The following is a 15423-nucleotide window of genomic DNA, read 5'->3' as shown; positions in this document are numbered from 1 at the left end:
TTGAGGAGATAAATGCGCCATGACTGCTACGTCTGAGCCTCATTCGTCGACGGTGCTCATCTAGAGGGGCTTCATCGTTCACGCCGAGGTTCCCCATCAGCTCGGAATGTTTGTTGATTTGATGGATGGGCGCTTGATTCCACTCGTGATTGAATTACCCGTTTCACGGTGGGCCGTGTTTGCCTCCGCTGTTGAACAGGGAGGTGGGGTGGGGGCTGATTGCTAAGAGCATGACCGTATCTCAACGCCTCGAGCTGAGTGACGGCCCCAAGGTGCAGCTGAGGCGCTGATGACCTGCATCAGTGGTGCATGGCCGTTATCTGCGACCGTTGTCAAGTCCAGAGTTTATTCCGCCCCGCCTGCTGTCCCGTCTCTCTCTCTCTCTCTCTCTCTCTCTCTCTCTCTCTCTCTCTCTCTCTTTTCTCTCTCTCTCTCTCTCTCTCTCTCTCTCTCTCTCCGTCGCACAGGCGATCCAGAGTGGGTTTGATTTGCACACTCACTCCGGTTGTGTTGCGGCCACTCAAGGATGATAAAATACAGTGCTGGATGGGAGCTGAGAGCCCGCAGGCTGTTCACTAGAGGATTTTAATTTTGTTTTCCTCTCGCTCACTCCCTCTCTTTCTCTCTCTCCCTCTCTCTCGCTCTTCCTCCTCTCCCACAATGCTCGTGCGTCCTTGCGTGCACCAATGCGATTACAACAGGGTGAAGGAGCACATTTGCGAGGACATATGTTGTGACATTGGCCCCGCGCGTTCCGCGGCTACGACAGCGTCAATTAAAAGAGAAACACGTTAAATTTGCAAGAGTTTGGCTCCTGGAGGTTTTGCTGTTTCCAGACGCCGAGTAGTCCCCACAGATCAACAGCGCATTTGCCCCAATTTTATTTTGCAGCTCGGATAACCTTGCACCCACTGTGCCTGTACGACGAGATTATGGATCAAGTTTAATTGACTCTAGTAATCTGATTTGGGCATTTTTGGGCGGGGGGAGGATCCTGGATTAAAGTTGTAAATACAACACAAACAGGGGATCAGGGGCCTGTTCAGCTGTAGACACTCGGGGACAATGGAGATGTTCAGAGGTAACGTGCCCGCGCTAATCCAGAATAGGCTAAACTAAGCTGCCCTGGGTGGTAATGAATTTTGCTGAGAGAGAGTGGTCACATTGATAAAGTGGCCAGTGGCGCTGTGATGTAACACGATAGCAACAGCGACGATAACGCGGAGAGCAGAGGAATCACACTTGAAGCCGGCTGCAACTGTCCCCGTCTGAAGAGTACAGCAGGGGAGAGTTGTTTAGCGCGCGCCGCGAGCTACGCCAGCGGCCCATCAGTCTTCATGACAGCCGGGCCCGACAGGGGAGCCGCAACTTTTCAGTGTGTATCTGTTACACATCACTGAGAGGCCCATACGTGACCTAAATGTACTGGAGTCTATGTAGAACTCAACTGTGGCCGCCTTCAAGAGACGCAAACATCAGAGCATCTGCACGTGTTTTTCCAGGAAATGATTCGGACCCAATTCAGGGCAAGCACACAATCCCTCTCTTCTTAGTTTGCCCCACATCACCCGGGAGCACGAACACTGCTTCTCCGGCGCCATGTGCACACACACACATATTCAGGACACCCTGTCGCCCGCCTCACCATTATTTCTTTTGGCTAAAAGGGTCAGGCTCCCTTCATCCTTCTTCCTCTTTTCTCTCGATTCTCTCACCACAGCCCTGCTCTGCTGTAAGGTCTTTCTTTCTTGTAACCTTTATTTGTCCAGGGGAGGGTTCTGCTGAGCATGCACGCTCTATTCCAGCTTTGCCCTTCTTCGCTTTCAGACTCCTCTGCTGTATACGCTGCACCATAAAATGGAAGTTCCTCTATTGTTGGCCTGTGTGCAGCTCTGTTCAGCACCTTGCACAAGGGTACGTCTGAAGTAGTTGTTGAAGAAGGTTTACTCATTCACTTTGAGCCGGCCGGTTTCTCCTCAAAGCTTTAGGCCCCTGCTGTCCTCCTTTGGCGGGTCTGGAAGCTGTCTGATTTGTTTGTTAGACTCATAGAATTCTCTTGTATGTTTTTTGTGGTTCTTTTTTAGGGGGTTTCTATTCATTGTTTGGTCTATAAAATGTTTTAAAAAAAGGTGGAAAATGGCACGATTTCCTAATATTACAGAAGTTAATACTGTTTGTCGTCCTTTGATTTCCATCTGAAATCGTCAGCGATAAAACAGAAATTCAATTTCAATGTCAAGATAGCTTATTTATTTATCCATGCAGGTATATTACTCAAATCTTGCAAATCGCATCAGTGGCCTGTTATGATTGGTCCAGACGTAGATATGATAGTAGCACAAAGTATTGACAGAATTGGAGAGATTACTAGAAATGGAAAAGATTGAAAAGATGGTAGACAGTGCTCTGAATTAATACAAATAAAAAAAAGATAAATCAAAGAATATGGTAAAAAAAAATGTAAATGCAGTTTCTAAACACAGTTTTTAAACTGGCAACAGCATTTCAAGTTGCAGACTGTCAGTCTTTGTGCACAGTGTATTGATTTCTTGGAAACTAAAAAGCGTATTTGAAACTTTTTAGCTGTAAGGCACTGGGGCACGCGTATGGTTTTGTGAGTAACCATTTCTAAGATGCATGACGTCTTATGGATTTTGAGGAAAGCCGCTCAGCACATCTGTAGGCTGGTGAGCTTTATTTGTTGGGGTGAGAAATGGTTAAAGACTCTGGAGGCGAGAGGCTGACATTCTCAGCCATCGTTATAAGCCCAGTGATGATGATGATGATGATGATGATGATGATGATGATGATGTATCCCATGAGAACGTTTGACTTCCTCCCCTCACACCTAAAGCCATTTAACTATGGCTGCCGTCACTCACCATGTGACACTTCAGCGAGACGCTCACTGTGTCTGAGCACGATTCAGTTTTTACAGAAGCAGTTACTGATTCCTTCGGAAACGATTTCTCTTCGACCTTTGGTTATTTTTCATGATCTAAACCCCTATGAAGTGGTATTTACTCTTTAAGTATATCAATCAGCTTACTGACTTAACAGCTTCATTTCAGCAGCATGTCTTGCTGATGCTTCAGGGCTGGATTTATTTATTTATTAATTGCTTTGGCGACATCAATTCATTGAGCTGTAATTAACACCAGCTTTCATTGTCCTTCCATGACATCGCTCCGGGGACAAATACAAACTTAATAATTCCCTGTAAATCCGAAGCTACCAAATTATGTGGGGCTGTTTACATTTTTGGAATGTGTTTTATTCGTGTGCTTTCTCCCCCAAAAAGGCCTCCCCCTCAACGTCCTTTCCTTCTCTCTGACATTTTCTTTTTACCCTGTTTGTGCTGCTGCGCTTCCAAATGATGATATATTTTATTGCTCAGGTCTAATTACAGTCTTCCTCCAGCCCTCCCTTCTTGTCTTCTTCTTATTTTTTATGGCCAAGCTGCAAACTCTTCTTTCTTTCTTTCTTTCTTTCTTTTCCACCACCTTCTGAAAGTAGTCCTTCAGAGATATTATGGTTAGTGTTAAAGCTGCTCCAGTAAATATGTTTTTACATAAGCAATGTATCAAATGAATACACTGGAAGGTGTTGCACACAGTGACAAGCCCACCAAACAATTACCTCCTGACTGCAGTTCCCGTAAGCTCATTGGTGTTTTAGCATCTTTCAGCTCCAGGTTTTGTTTGACAGCCCTCAGCAGGTAGCTAACAGCCTGGCAAACCCACTGTACACTACCTGTTTAGCACTAAACAACAGACAACCCGGGTGGTGAAGAAAGTGGAGCTTTTAGCAGCCAAAGGGGAGCTAAAGACTCAGAAGGAGAGCTGATATTGGACTTCCATTCATCAGGTGGACACAGGCACATCTCTAAATCAATGCTAATGTTGCTCTGTGTCTGCTGGATGTGTTTGCTAGCAGGTTTGTTTTGTTCAGTTTAAAATAAATGGCAGTTTCCTCTCCATCTCTGGTTGACATCACACAGTAATGATTTGACCCATGACTGATCAGAGCAAGTTTAACTGCCTGGCTGGTGCCTCTCCAGGGCCTGTTGGTGCCATTCTGTCTGTGTTACTTCATGGGTTACCTGCTTTGCTCCCAAAATCCAAAGACAGTGCATTTGTAGTTTAAAATGGTAACGCTGGCAGACTTATTACTTAACACTTGTTGTCACTTTTGAAACAATGAGTCCTTGATTTCAAGTTGACACTAGCCGCCCATTTTGGAGGCAGATAAACACACTGGGATCTATTCCTTAGACTTCAGTGTATTTGTTTTGGGTTTTGGAAAGGCTAAGAAACAGTCCCTGCTCTCCAAAGATCTTCATATGCTATAATGCTTCAATAGTCTTCCTGTAGGTGTGAATGCGAGAGTAAATGCTGTCTTCCTACGTATGTGTTAGCCCTGTGATAGACTGCCGACCTGCCCAAGGTGTAGCCTTCCCCTCGCTGCAAAAAGACTCCAGCCAACCATGACCCTGTAAAGGGCAACATGGGTATAGATGATGGATGGGTGGGAAACATGTTTCAGTGCGTCTGGCTCTATTATTCTATGCAGTTTGTAGTTTACAATAAAGTAATCCCTTTGAAGGTAGCAGAACGATATCAGAGCAATGATGCTTATACATCAAAAAGGCCTCAAAAGCTCTTTGACTCCCCTTTTCCTCTCTAACCCTCTGAGACCTGCAGGATCTACAGCAGACCGGGCCGATATATCTGTCTTTAGCATGCTCATCATGCTGTAGTTAAGGCATGCATGGGTCGCAACCATTTTGCATGGAGGATAAATGTGTAATTTTTGCCTTTCTTAAAATTAATGTATGGAATATTTTTGCATACTGAGGTCCCTAAACAGTCTTGGAATTGCATAAATTGAGTATTACTGGAAAGCAGAGACTCTTGTGGATCCAATGACATTAATGTGTGATGGTGTTAATCACCATGGCAGCCGTTTCATTGTAGTGACTTTGTAGCTTTCCTTGGTATATAATGACAAACAAAATTTACTCATGCATAATTCTAAGTTTTACATACCAAATCCCAGCATGGGTTTTTCTTTGATGTTCGTCAAAGTCTTTGGTGTCTCAATGTAGAAATGTTTCGAGATTTTTCATAGTTTTTAGCAACTCAATTTAACCACAAATCTGTGTAACAAATGATATCAACCTAGACATTGCTGCAACAATTTATGAAACAAAATCAAGCATGGGATCGCTGGTCCTATATCCATCATAATGACACAATTCATTTTGATTTAGTAACAAGCTGCATCTCAAGTTGATCTTCAGGTTCCCAGCTTTCAGATAATGAATACCACCTATTTATAGCTCATACTGCTGACCCGCTATCTCCCCTAAAGATCCCCTTGGCATTAGTCTCAAAGCGTTAGACGCACAGGAAAAACTCTTGTAGCCGCTGTGATGAGTGTTGGACTGACCCACCCTCAGAAACCTTTTATTTCATCTCGGGCCACTACTTTGCAACCGTGCTTATAAATGCTTTGCTGAAGGTCACGACCCCTCACGGGCCCCGACAGGCTCATCAGCCTTTGGATAAACACAGAGAGAGAGAGAGAACGTCCCACTTGGCTACTCACCGAGACAATGATGGAGTCAGACAGCGTGTGTGTCTGTGTGTCTGTGTGTGTGTGTTGACTGTGTGTGTCTGTGTGTGTGCGTGGATCACTCTCGCTGCACTGAGCTGGGGGGGTTATGGAGATAAGGTGCACTTTATTTAGCGACGTCAACGCGATGGAGCCTAAATCGTGACATCACTGCTGGCTACTCACAGAGATGCCAAACGGGTGTACAGATTTTACAACGGCTTGTTTTTGTCTCTTAATACAACAGACCCAAAGCTCAGAGATGCAGCGTTAACTGAAAGTATTAAAAAGGTGTCTCCGCTTTTGAGAGTTTTCTGCTGTAGCTGTCAGAATGTGTGCTGAAGGAGCTGGAAGAAGAATAAATTACAAAGCAAATGGACTCTGATGTTGATAAGGTTTTAATAAGCGTCTCTTAACAATGTGTCTTTTCGAGACACAAAAAGCGACTTAACTTTGTTTTGATTTGTTGTCTTTTGCCCTGGCTGCTATCCATTTTTGTTTAGCTTTTCATCTCAGCAGACTAGGGAAGATTACGCGATTGTTGAAAAAGAGTGTCGGCTAAATGCCTGAAACGCAAAATGTAAATGCGGGGGGAAGAATATTCTTCTACTCGACAGGGTTGTTGCTCTTTTATGCTGATTTGGACAGCGTTCTAACTCGGGATGCATTACCCCGTCATCCATTTGTGTTTTTCTAGTTTGCTCTTCCTATGCATGTGGTGAGCTCTTCACCTCCGTCTTTGAATGTCGGAAAACCGCTGTCACTGCTCAGGCCTAGTTCTTGCTCACTGATTATTCTTTATGGAAATGTATTTTATAATGTATCTTTCTCTCTCTCCCCCCCCCTGTCTATTTCTTGCCGTAGGATCTGAAGAAGGTGCTGTCTTTCCCCCCGTACCCTGGGGAGTTTCTGCACCCGGTCGTGTATGCCTGCACGGCGGTCATGTTGCTCTGCCTCTTCGCCTCCATCATCACATACATAGTGCACCACAGGTAAGCAGCAGGCGCCGCCTCTATATACTTCACGCAACCTCCGTCGACTTTATTTCCACGTGCAGATGCGTTTGCGATCCCCCACCTCCATGGTTTGAGCACTGCAGCCTGTCTGACTAAGAGGATCTGAAACACAAGCGCAGATGGGTGTTTCAGACAGTCATAGCATGCTTCTAATGGATTTCTACGGGACATTCAGGCCACCTTTAGTATCCCATATGGAGTCGAAGACAGAGGATGTGCCGCGTGGCTCCTGCGGTTTTTGCACTGTGGCATCCGTCTGCCGTTATTAAAGCAGCGGGAGCCTGACTGCCGTATTATTTCAGCACAGCAATTCGTCATCTATTTTTCTTGTCGAGCATCAGTCACTTCATCACGTCCGTGGCATTAATGTGCCCTCATTGGAATAGCTCTCCATCCATTTTAATACGTAGGAAATGTCTCAAATGTCACATTTTCTAAAACAAATAAATACAAATATTCTATTTACAGAATAACGCAGTTAACTCAGACAGATGTTTCTGCTTTTATTGATGTTTTTTAATCCGCCTAAAACGCGCAGCAGCACTGGCAGTTTGCATCCGTCTGTGACACCTGGGACAGAGACAGGGTGCGTCCTCCTGCAGTCAGACGGAGATGACAGCATCTGGGGCTCCAAACAGCAGCATCGCTTACTGTCGTCTGGCGCTGCAGTATTGACTGGAGGGACGGAAAAAAAACTGCAACACAGACAGGAGCAATTTCAAAATGGTAGAAGATGGAGATTCGTGATTCAATTCGAATGTAAACAGCTCCCCAACACCACTGGATATCCTGATGTTTTGTGCAGAATTGGTGTATTAATAAACAATAATAATAATGCACGACCATGATACGTAGGGTTTAAAGACATGTTGATAGGGTGAGGTGAAGAAGAATGCGAAAAAAACTTCAATCGGGGGCCTTTTGTAATGGAGTGGTAGTAATGCACCACTGCATGTGTGAAGGGGAAAACACAAATACTCCAAAAAATCTTTATTTTAAAATTAATCTTTGAATAAACATATATGCTAAACCATAGTGGTATTTTACTAGACTTGGAAGCATTTATTTAGGCCTACATGTATAATCATACAGTAGTGGTTTTTTTTATCAGTTTTGCTAAATGTATAAATATTAGTCAGAGCAGACTGTGTTTGCATAAACATTAGTATGCCATTCTTATCATGGTTTTGTTCATTATTATGACTTGGGCTATGACGTTTACATGGAACATAGTTATTCATATCAATGCATACATAAACATAGCAATAAAATGCTGTTTACATGCAACAGGAACCCGATCTCTACGTTTGCTCTCCAGCTAGAACATCTAGGTGGACGTGTACACACATGGGTACAAAATACGATTGTGCGCGCGTCAATGCACTCATTCACCACAAAGTGCTTCTTAGAGCAAAAACGCATTAATTCCAGAGAAAAATTCCATATTTAAAACATAAGGCCGGCGCTTCCATGGTGTCTGTTACACTCGATGGGTTCCTCTCTCAGCGACGCTCACATTAACAAAATCCAACACCTCCTCGTCCTCCACGCCTCCCTCTAGGCCCTCTGGCCCTCCCCAGCAGTGAAACACATCTCTGTTTAGCAACACTTTGGTTATGGAGTATCACTCCCGCTGACTGACAGTATCCGAGCACCGCGTGTTAAATGGGCAGAATGCGAGGGAGGCAGTTCAAGGACAGGCGCTGTGGATTGCACGCGTTTAAATTTGTCACTTTCTCACTTCAGCTCACAGACACATGCTCACATGCATAAACACATGCATGCAGGATGTGCTGTTGGTTCTGTCTCTGCCAGCGAGATAAGCCAAGATAAAGATCTGATCCGGGATTAGGAGGTGCAATGGTGATGTGTGATGTATTCGTCGAGTAAACAGCACAATGGTGGATATCATCCCGCTTCTCCTTTGAACCCCGAATCCTTTGAACCCAATTGGCGCTATTTGTATCAAGTGTTCCCAGAGTCATAGCACCGATGTCATGCACACACTGATGGGATCAGAGGAAGTTCGTCTTTCCAGTGGTCATTGATGTTCGACAACGAGAAGCCATAAATCCACAGAAAAGTCATATTAAAAGGATGTTTCTGCAGATCGTCTCACAGTTCTCAAGCTGATGACTTTTTCTTCCGTAAAAAAAAAAGAAGTATTGCAGTTGTCTAGAGATGCAATGATTGCAATTTCCTTGTCTGATTCCCACATCTTATTTGCCGATTCCCATTTTCTTTTTAAGAACTATAATTGACAGCAAGGTTCCAACTTAACTTTTTTTTCAAGGTCCCTAAGTCAGTAAAAACCCTAACAAATTCTAAATGTTAACCTTTTACTTTCATAATCTTCGGTGTTAATAAGATATATTGTATTGTTATTTAAATACTAGCTTTGTTATAAATACGTTCATATTCAAGAATCTTAAAGCTACTGTTAGAAATTGAAGCCGTTCATAATTCCTTCCCTTATATCTATCTCACATTGCTGTGAAAACAACTCCTTCAACCAACTTTATTTATTCAAGTTTCTAGCCAAAAACTACATTTTGCAAGATTACATTTGAGCACGTCATAGCGTTATAATTTACCTTCGTTCAATCCTCTTTTTTACACTTTTACTGAGCAGAGCTTAAACGCATCATAATCAAGCCAATACAACCTCCGTGCATTAGCTGTTAGCGCCATCATAAACAGGACTGAGAGAGTGGAGCGAGAGGCTCCACGCTGTCGGCACTGTGATTGCTCTGAGCAGCATGCATGGGAATGAATAACAATACGATACGTGTCTGATAAAGTTAGTTGTTGCAAGTGTTCTTCAGGTTGTTCCTCCATGGCTTGTTTTGGCGAATTGCAAGCGTTATGTCTTTGTCCCTCACGCCGAAGAACTTCCACACCGACGACACGTGTGACGTTTACTGTCCGTGCTGCTGCGCGCCGCCTTAAAGGCTCGTACAAGTGAATATGAGACATCTCTGTTGTCGTCTGCTATTACGGTTAGGAACCGTAAGCAGCTGATGCAGCACGACTTCTCATAGTCTACATTTACACAAATGTAAAGACATGCAGGCCCAGGTGTAGCCCAATGCAGTGTTGCACTGGGCTACACCTGGGCCTGCATGTCTGCATGTACATGCTTGGTTTCCAGCCAAAGCATGGTGGGAATCTTGATAAATACTTGTATGATGATCCCATGATCCCATAAGAAGGAGAAATACAATAGGAGTTATTATTGTTATCAGGAATTGAGTGTCTGTAATTAAAGGGAGCAAAAACAGCGCAGAGTAATGTGATTAATAATGCCCTATCAGCTAGTGTTGAAAAGAAAAGACTTACTAAGTTAATACTAATATTGTCAAGTAGAGCTGGGGGCTGGGGCAACCGTTCAGCTTCTAGTGGATTCATAATCACAATATGACCATGTTTGTTTGAATTTCTCCTTTCCAAATTAATGATTCAAAAGCAACAAAATAATGATACTTAAAGCCGCTCCAATCAACAGCAGCAGGCAGCTGTTTTCTGTGAAAAAAACTATTGTACACCACCTGCTCAGCACCAAACCTTGTGGCTTGCCAGTAAACATCGTGGAACACTTAGCAGCTGAAGAGTCAAATATTTCCCTCAGGAGTTGGTGGAGCCCAAAACCGAACAAAAAATATTGGACTTACATTTGGCAAGTCAGCAGGTGTATGAGTCAATGGTAATTCTGTTGTAAAGTGGTAAAGGCCGGTAAATAAAGTAGGACTCCAACAGTTTATTATGTCATTATTACGTTATTGCAGTGTTCTAAACTATATGTTCTTATATGTGACTTGCCTTCTGATTTCAACCATAGAGCCCAGCCCTATTGTTGCCAGGATGCTCCCCTTCCTCCATCATAATTAGCATGAAACCACTCCCATTTCTCCATTTAACAGCCCTGCCACCATGTTTTATGGGACTAATCAGCATGTTTAGAACGTGTCTCCCAACAATGAAGCGGTCGGCCCAAAACCACCCATTGCACATTGTCATTTAATACCGTCCACAGCTTTATTGTAACTTACAGTTGGCTCAGCAGTGGGTGGAGGGTTAGAGAGCAGATGCAGAGAAGACCGTTTTATCCCCTCCCACCCCACCCACCCCGCCCCCCTACTTTCTGGGAGATGGGGAAGTGGAGGGATGCCAGGTTAATGTACTTGACCCAATGAAAGCCCAGAGCAGAGCCTATGAAACCCCCTTCCATGGAGGCCAGGAGCCGGCCTGATTTATGGCCTCCTTGCTGGATAGAGTTCAGTACTTGGACGACGGCGGAGGCATCGACAGCAGCAGCTTCAGCTCTCCCTCCCCTCGCACAGAGCAGCGAAAGCCCCGGCCCCAGACACGCCTCATAGCTCACTGCCGAGCCACCGCTTCATCTACAGTTGGCTCACGTGCAGCCGGGGCTCCGCTCCTCCATTTTGGGGAGCAGAGATTTTCAGCACAAGGTTATATAATTTCAAATGGTGACAGACTGTGGCTGTATGGATGGAAAGGAGGGAGCTGACACAGGGAAGTCATTAAAAGAATCCATGGCCTGTGAATTCACACCGCGCGACAAATATGTTGACGTTGCCTGACCTGTTTAGCCTGTTTTCTAACAGCTGGGTGGGGAAATGGTAATGTGGGTTAAGTGCCCTGCCCGAGACTGAGTAACCCCCCTCCGACCCCCTGTTAATGCCAGAATTCACAAAGTGGATATGAGTGCCTAGTTTTGCATTGTAAAAACTTCAATTGGCCCAGCCAACTGGAAGCAATCTCTTTTTATTTCATCGTCAAACCAGCAGTGATTCCTATTTGTGTGCATTTACCGCTGCGTGTTCTGTTTGTGTGTAAGTGGGTGAAGAAGCTGTGTAGGAAGGCTGCACACTGACTAACACACTGGGCTCATACTAATAATATGATTTGTGACTAGCTCTATCCCCGAGATCCAACATTCTAAAAAACACATTATCCTGAGGATTTCAATTTTTAAAAAAAATGCATTTGAATCATTCTTAACCTTTTTTAACTTTCTCTGGTTACCAGAGGGGGTTGACCTTTAAAACTGATTCTTTAGTTTGCACTTTTCTTTTCATTGGTCATGAAAAACATTCCCGTTAACACTTTTCAATTAAAAATGAATTTCTCTGTCACTGACTGGATCTTCTCTGCATGTTTGTGTTGTTTTAGCTTTTTGCATGAAGGAAATCTTATAAGGAAACTGATGTGTGCCTTCAAAGCCTTCAAAGTCAAAGGCAGATATGGTTCGGTGCACTTTTTTCAGGTACAAAAATCCGATGACTTATTTTTAAATTAAGTCTGCCATAGGGGCCATAAAATATTTTATCTTTATTAAAGTCAACCTTAAAATAGTAGTTTATATTCCATCGCATACGAGCATCCCAACGAAGTAGGGCATGTAGGCAAAGCTCCCAGCATGCACTGGGGCCCATATACTCATGTAACATGTTCTCCTGCTCTGTTCCTGAGTTTTGTTTGTTCTACAATGTTCCCACTGTTCCACAATGCCGTCGTTGTAATACAATTAGTCATCAAGCGTGAGCGTGGTTCGACCGTGAGTGATTGATAACATGGCACCCAATTAGACGTCATGAGATGATGGCAAACATTCTGTCTCTCTCTCTGATGTGTAGTGTGTCAGACTTCAAACCAAACTAACCAAACCAACTAAATATCATTTTTTTAAACATGTTTAGGTGAAATATAAAATATCTCAGCAACCGTAACCAACCACCAGCTCTAAATGAATTACTTTAATGAAACTGACTTCCAGATGGTGTGTTGACCCAACTTGAAAATATTGAATGTGAATCATTGCTTTTCAAAGTTGAGCCAAGGTTGAAATGTTTTTAGAAAATATTATATTATTCAGCACGTGTATCAGCAGCCGAGTACGTAATGGCTCGTTTGCACCAGCAGCATTCCCCAGGCTCCCCATGGTTGTTAATCTATATGGCAGCAGCAAGGTAAAAGAAAGGGGTAATTTATGCAGACCTTGCAAAATGCAGGCTCAAATCACACTTGAAGTGACTGATGGGCACTATACCTTTAACAATGAAGCTCAGTGAGATGATGAAACACACAACACTGTGGGGGTTCTGGTATTTACCTGCTAATTCTTTTGATTCTTGGTCTCTTTTGGCAGTGCAATCCGCATCAGTCGGAAGGGATGGCATATGCTTCTCAACTTCTGTTTCCACACGGCTCTGACCTTTGCTGTGTTTGCCGGCGGCATCAATCGAATCAAATACCCCATCATCTGTCAAGCAGTAAGTGCATTCCCTTTTCATTCATCCCACTCTCAAAGCTTGTCTGAAAATTGATTATGAACGTCTATTCAGGTGCCAGTGACCAGAGAGTGCAGTATGTGGACGTATAGTAGGTCGGCTTTATGTGTGTTCATGCTTCAACTGCATGTATGCTCCAGTAAGTCATATAGCAAAGTGTTGACACAATGAGGCCTAATGATTCAGGCCTTTCCCATCATGAATGCACTCACTCTCTGTCTCTCTATTGTCTGTGTCTGCTCTTGTTGCCTGGGGCTAGCTGTGGGCGTCATAGCCCAAATGTTGTGTCACTTTTCCGGACATTTTGGAAAGTGACAGTATATAAAAGATTTACTGGTCATTAGAATTCCACATACTGTAAATATGTTTTTTTTCCCCATGGAAGTTTAGTTACCACACCGATGTTCATTTAATGACAGCGTCAAAGGTATTATGGCATTTACATACACAGTTTGGGGGTTTAACAGATGTCGCATGTACAGGTTTTGTCTGTAAGTGGTCCAAAAAAAGACGGCGGTGTTCCCATATCAACTGTCAGATTGATTACACAGGAGTCATGGTCCCCAGAGGGTGAACCCCACTGACTTTTCCTCTGGGTCCACCAGCATGTCAAAGTCTTCAGCGATCTACTAGAATCTGGTCAGACATTCATAGTTCCCAGAGGAAATATCTTAAACACTTTCATTTCGCTCTGATCATCAAGGTCAAAAACAATTTTTCCCCAATACTTTGGTTCAACAGTCGAATAATAATAATAATCAGCATAGCAAAATAGCAAATAGCAAATACTGGCATGATCACACGCCAAGGCAGGATGATGAAGATGCTAAACATCAACATGTTAGCATTGTCATTGTGATTAGCATTTAGCTCAAAGCACCGTCGTGTACAGACTCTTACAGCCGTTAGCGTAGCTGTTAGCTTGACCGAGGAGAACAAGATTGTTGTCTGAAATCTTTCTAGGGCCTCATACACAATATCATCTACTATTGCAAATCGGGAAGCCAGTGTGACAGTGTGTGTGTGTGTGTGTGTGTGTGTGTGTGTGTGTGTGTGTGTGTGTGTGTGTGTTTGGGGGGGGGGGGGTGGCATGGAGATTTGTGATGTCAGGACAGATTTGGCAAGAAAGAGAAATGCTTTCTTGCCCGCTGGCTCCTCACTATTTTTAGGACGTCAAGAAGAATGCAGGTGGGACAAGGAGGAAACCTTTATAATAAATATAGAATGTATATAACATTGTAAAAGAACTGGGAGGGGGGGGGGGGAGCGATTCTTGTTAGATTGACCATGGCATTAATTGGAGTGTATTGTTGATGGAAGTAATTCTGAAGTGACAGATGAGAGATCATTGAGGTTGTCAAAAGAAAGTCACATGCTACTTTTGTTTCCTACTTTTTCACATGGTTGTATATGGTCCCGGTGGATTTCCTCTCCAACTGATTGACAGCTGGACCTGTTAAGGTTGCAAGCATGAAACATCATCTGGAGCCGAGCATCCTCCACTGTCAGCTCACCTCAGCAGGGGGTGCATTTATGTATGTAGCCGCGGAGAGATTGATGTGCCCTTCTTTTCCTTTTTTAACCGTCCTGTTACAACCTCCTCCGTCACCGGGCCTCGCTCGCTCCCTTTATCGCGAGCCACAGCGCTGTTTGGGGACTCAGCTGTCACAAGCACTTTAGGTGGCCCCTTATTCCGCGGTGTAAAGACTCCACCTCCACGTGGTGAAATGCGGAGCGTCGTGTTTCATGCCTGAGTTGCGAGAGAACGAGACTCGGTGAAAGGAAGTCCTTAAGAAGTCCTTAAGCAGCCGCCTTCCTCCGCAGCTGTACAACACCAAACGGACGGTGTTTGTCCGTCACTCACGTTAATAACTTTCCCATCCTCTTTACTCTGCTGACAGTCACGTTGAGGATGTTCACACTCAGCCTTTTTGTCACTTAAGGTCCACTTCTGATTGTTAAAATAAATAAATAAATTAGGGGGGGTTGAAAAAAAAGGGAGAAAAAATAAGCTGGGCTATATGTGTTATGCAACTGTCAGCTGTAATGACCAAAATAAATGTTCTGCTTGCCCTCACCCATCACTGCATGAATCCAAATTTAAGGCAGTCAGGGTCATATTTTCTCACCACACGCTTTGGAGCTCAGAGTTGTCTGCCACATCACTTTTTTGTATTAAAAAACGGATCCATTTTGTGTTACTGCCCTGGCGTCTTTAGCTCCCGTAATGTGATGTATTCCAGACGTGTACATATCATCATGCAGACTCCATCAATGTAAATACTGTATACTTATACAGTATACAGTATGTATGCTTGTGTATATTCAACATACTTTACATGATCATCCAGCCCCTATAGATCCTTTCAGTATTTATTCCTTTGTCCTTTATTCATGGTTAACAACTTAAAGAAACACTTTTTAGTTTTACTACGACGTTGTCGTGGAAACGTAGGGCCCGCCCTCCGGTTCCCCTTCAG

At 43.8% G+C, this 15423-nt stretch overlaps 1 protein-coding gene across 1 annotated transcript in view; it reads left to right on the top strand.

Annotated features, from left to right (window-relative positions):
• The window catches only part of adgra1b (adhesion G protein-coupled receptor A1b), a gene marked incomplete at both ends in the record, with an annotated part of 158145 nt that overhangs the window by 124469 nt on the left and 18253 nt on the right, over window positions 1–15423 (top strand). The window contains 2 exons of the mRNA XM_079229808.1: window positions 6481–6608; window positions 12802–12925. Of these exons, the coding sequence (XP_079085934.1) occupies window positions 6481–6608; window positions 12802–12925 (252 nt within the window). The remainder of the gene's footprint in view (window positions 1–6480; window positions 6609–12801; window positions 12926–15423) is intronic.

This window comes from Taurulus bubalis (assembly GCF_910589615.1).
Source record: "Taurulus bubalis genome assembly, chromosome: 14".
Taxonomy (NCBI): Eukaryota; Metazoa; Chordata; class Actinopteri; order Perciformes; family Cottidae; genus Taurulus; species Taurulus bubalis.
Note: the sequence above shows the minus strand (reverse complement) of the source record. Positions and strands in the feature narration are given on the sequence as shown.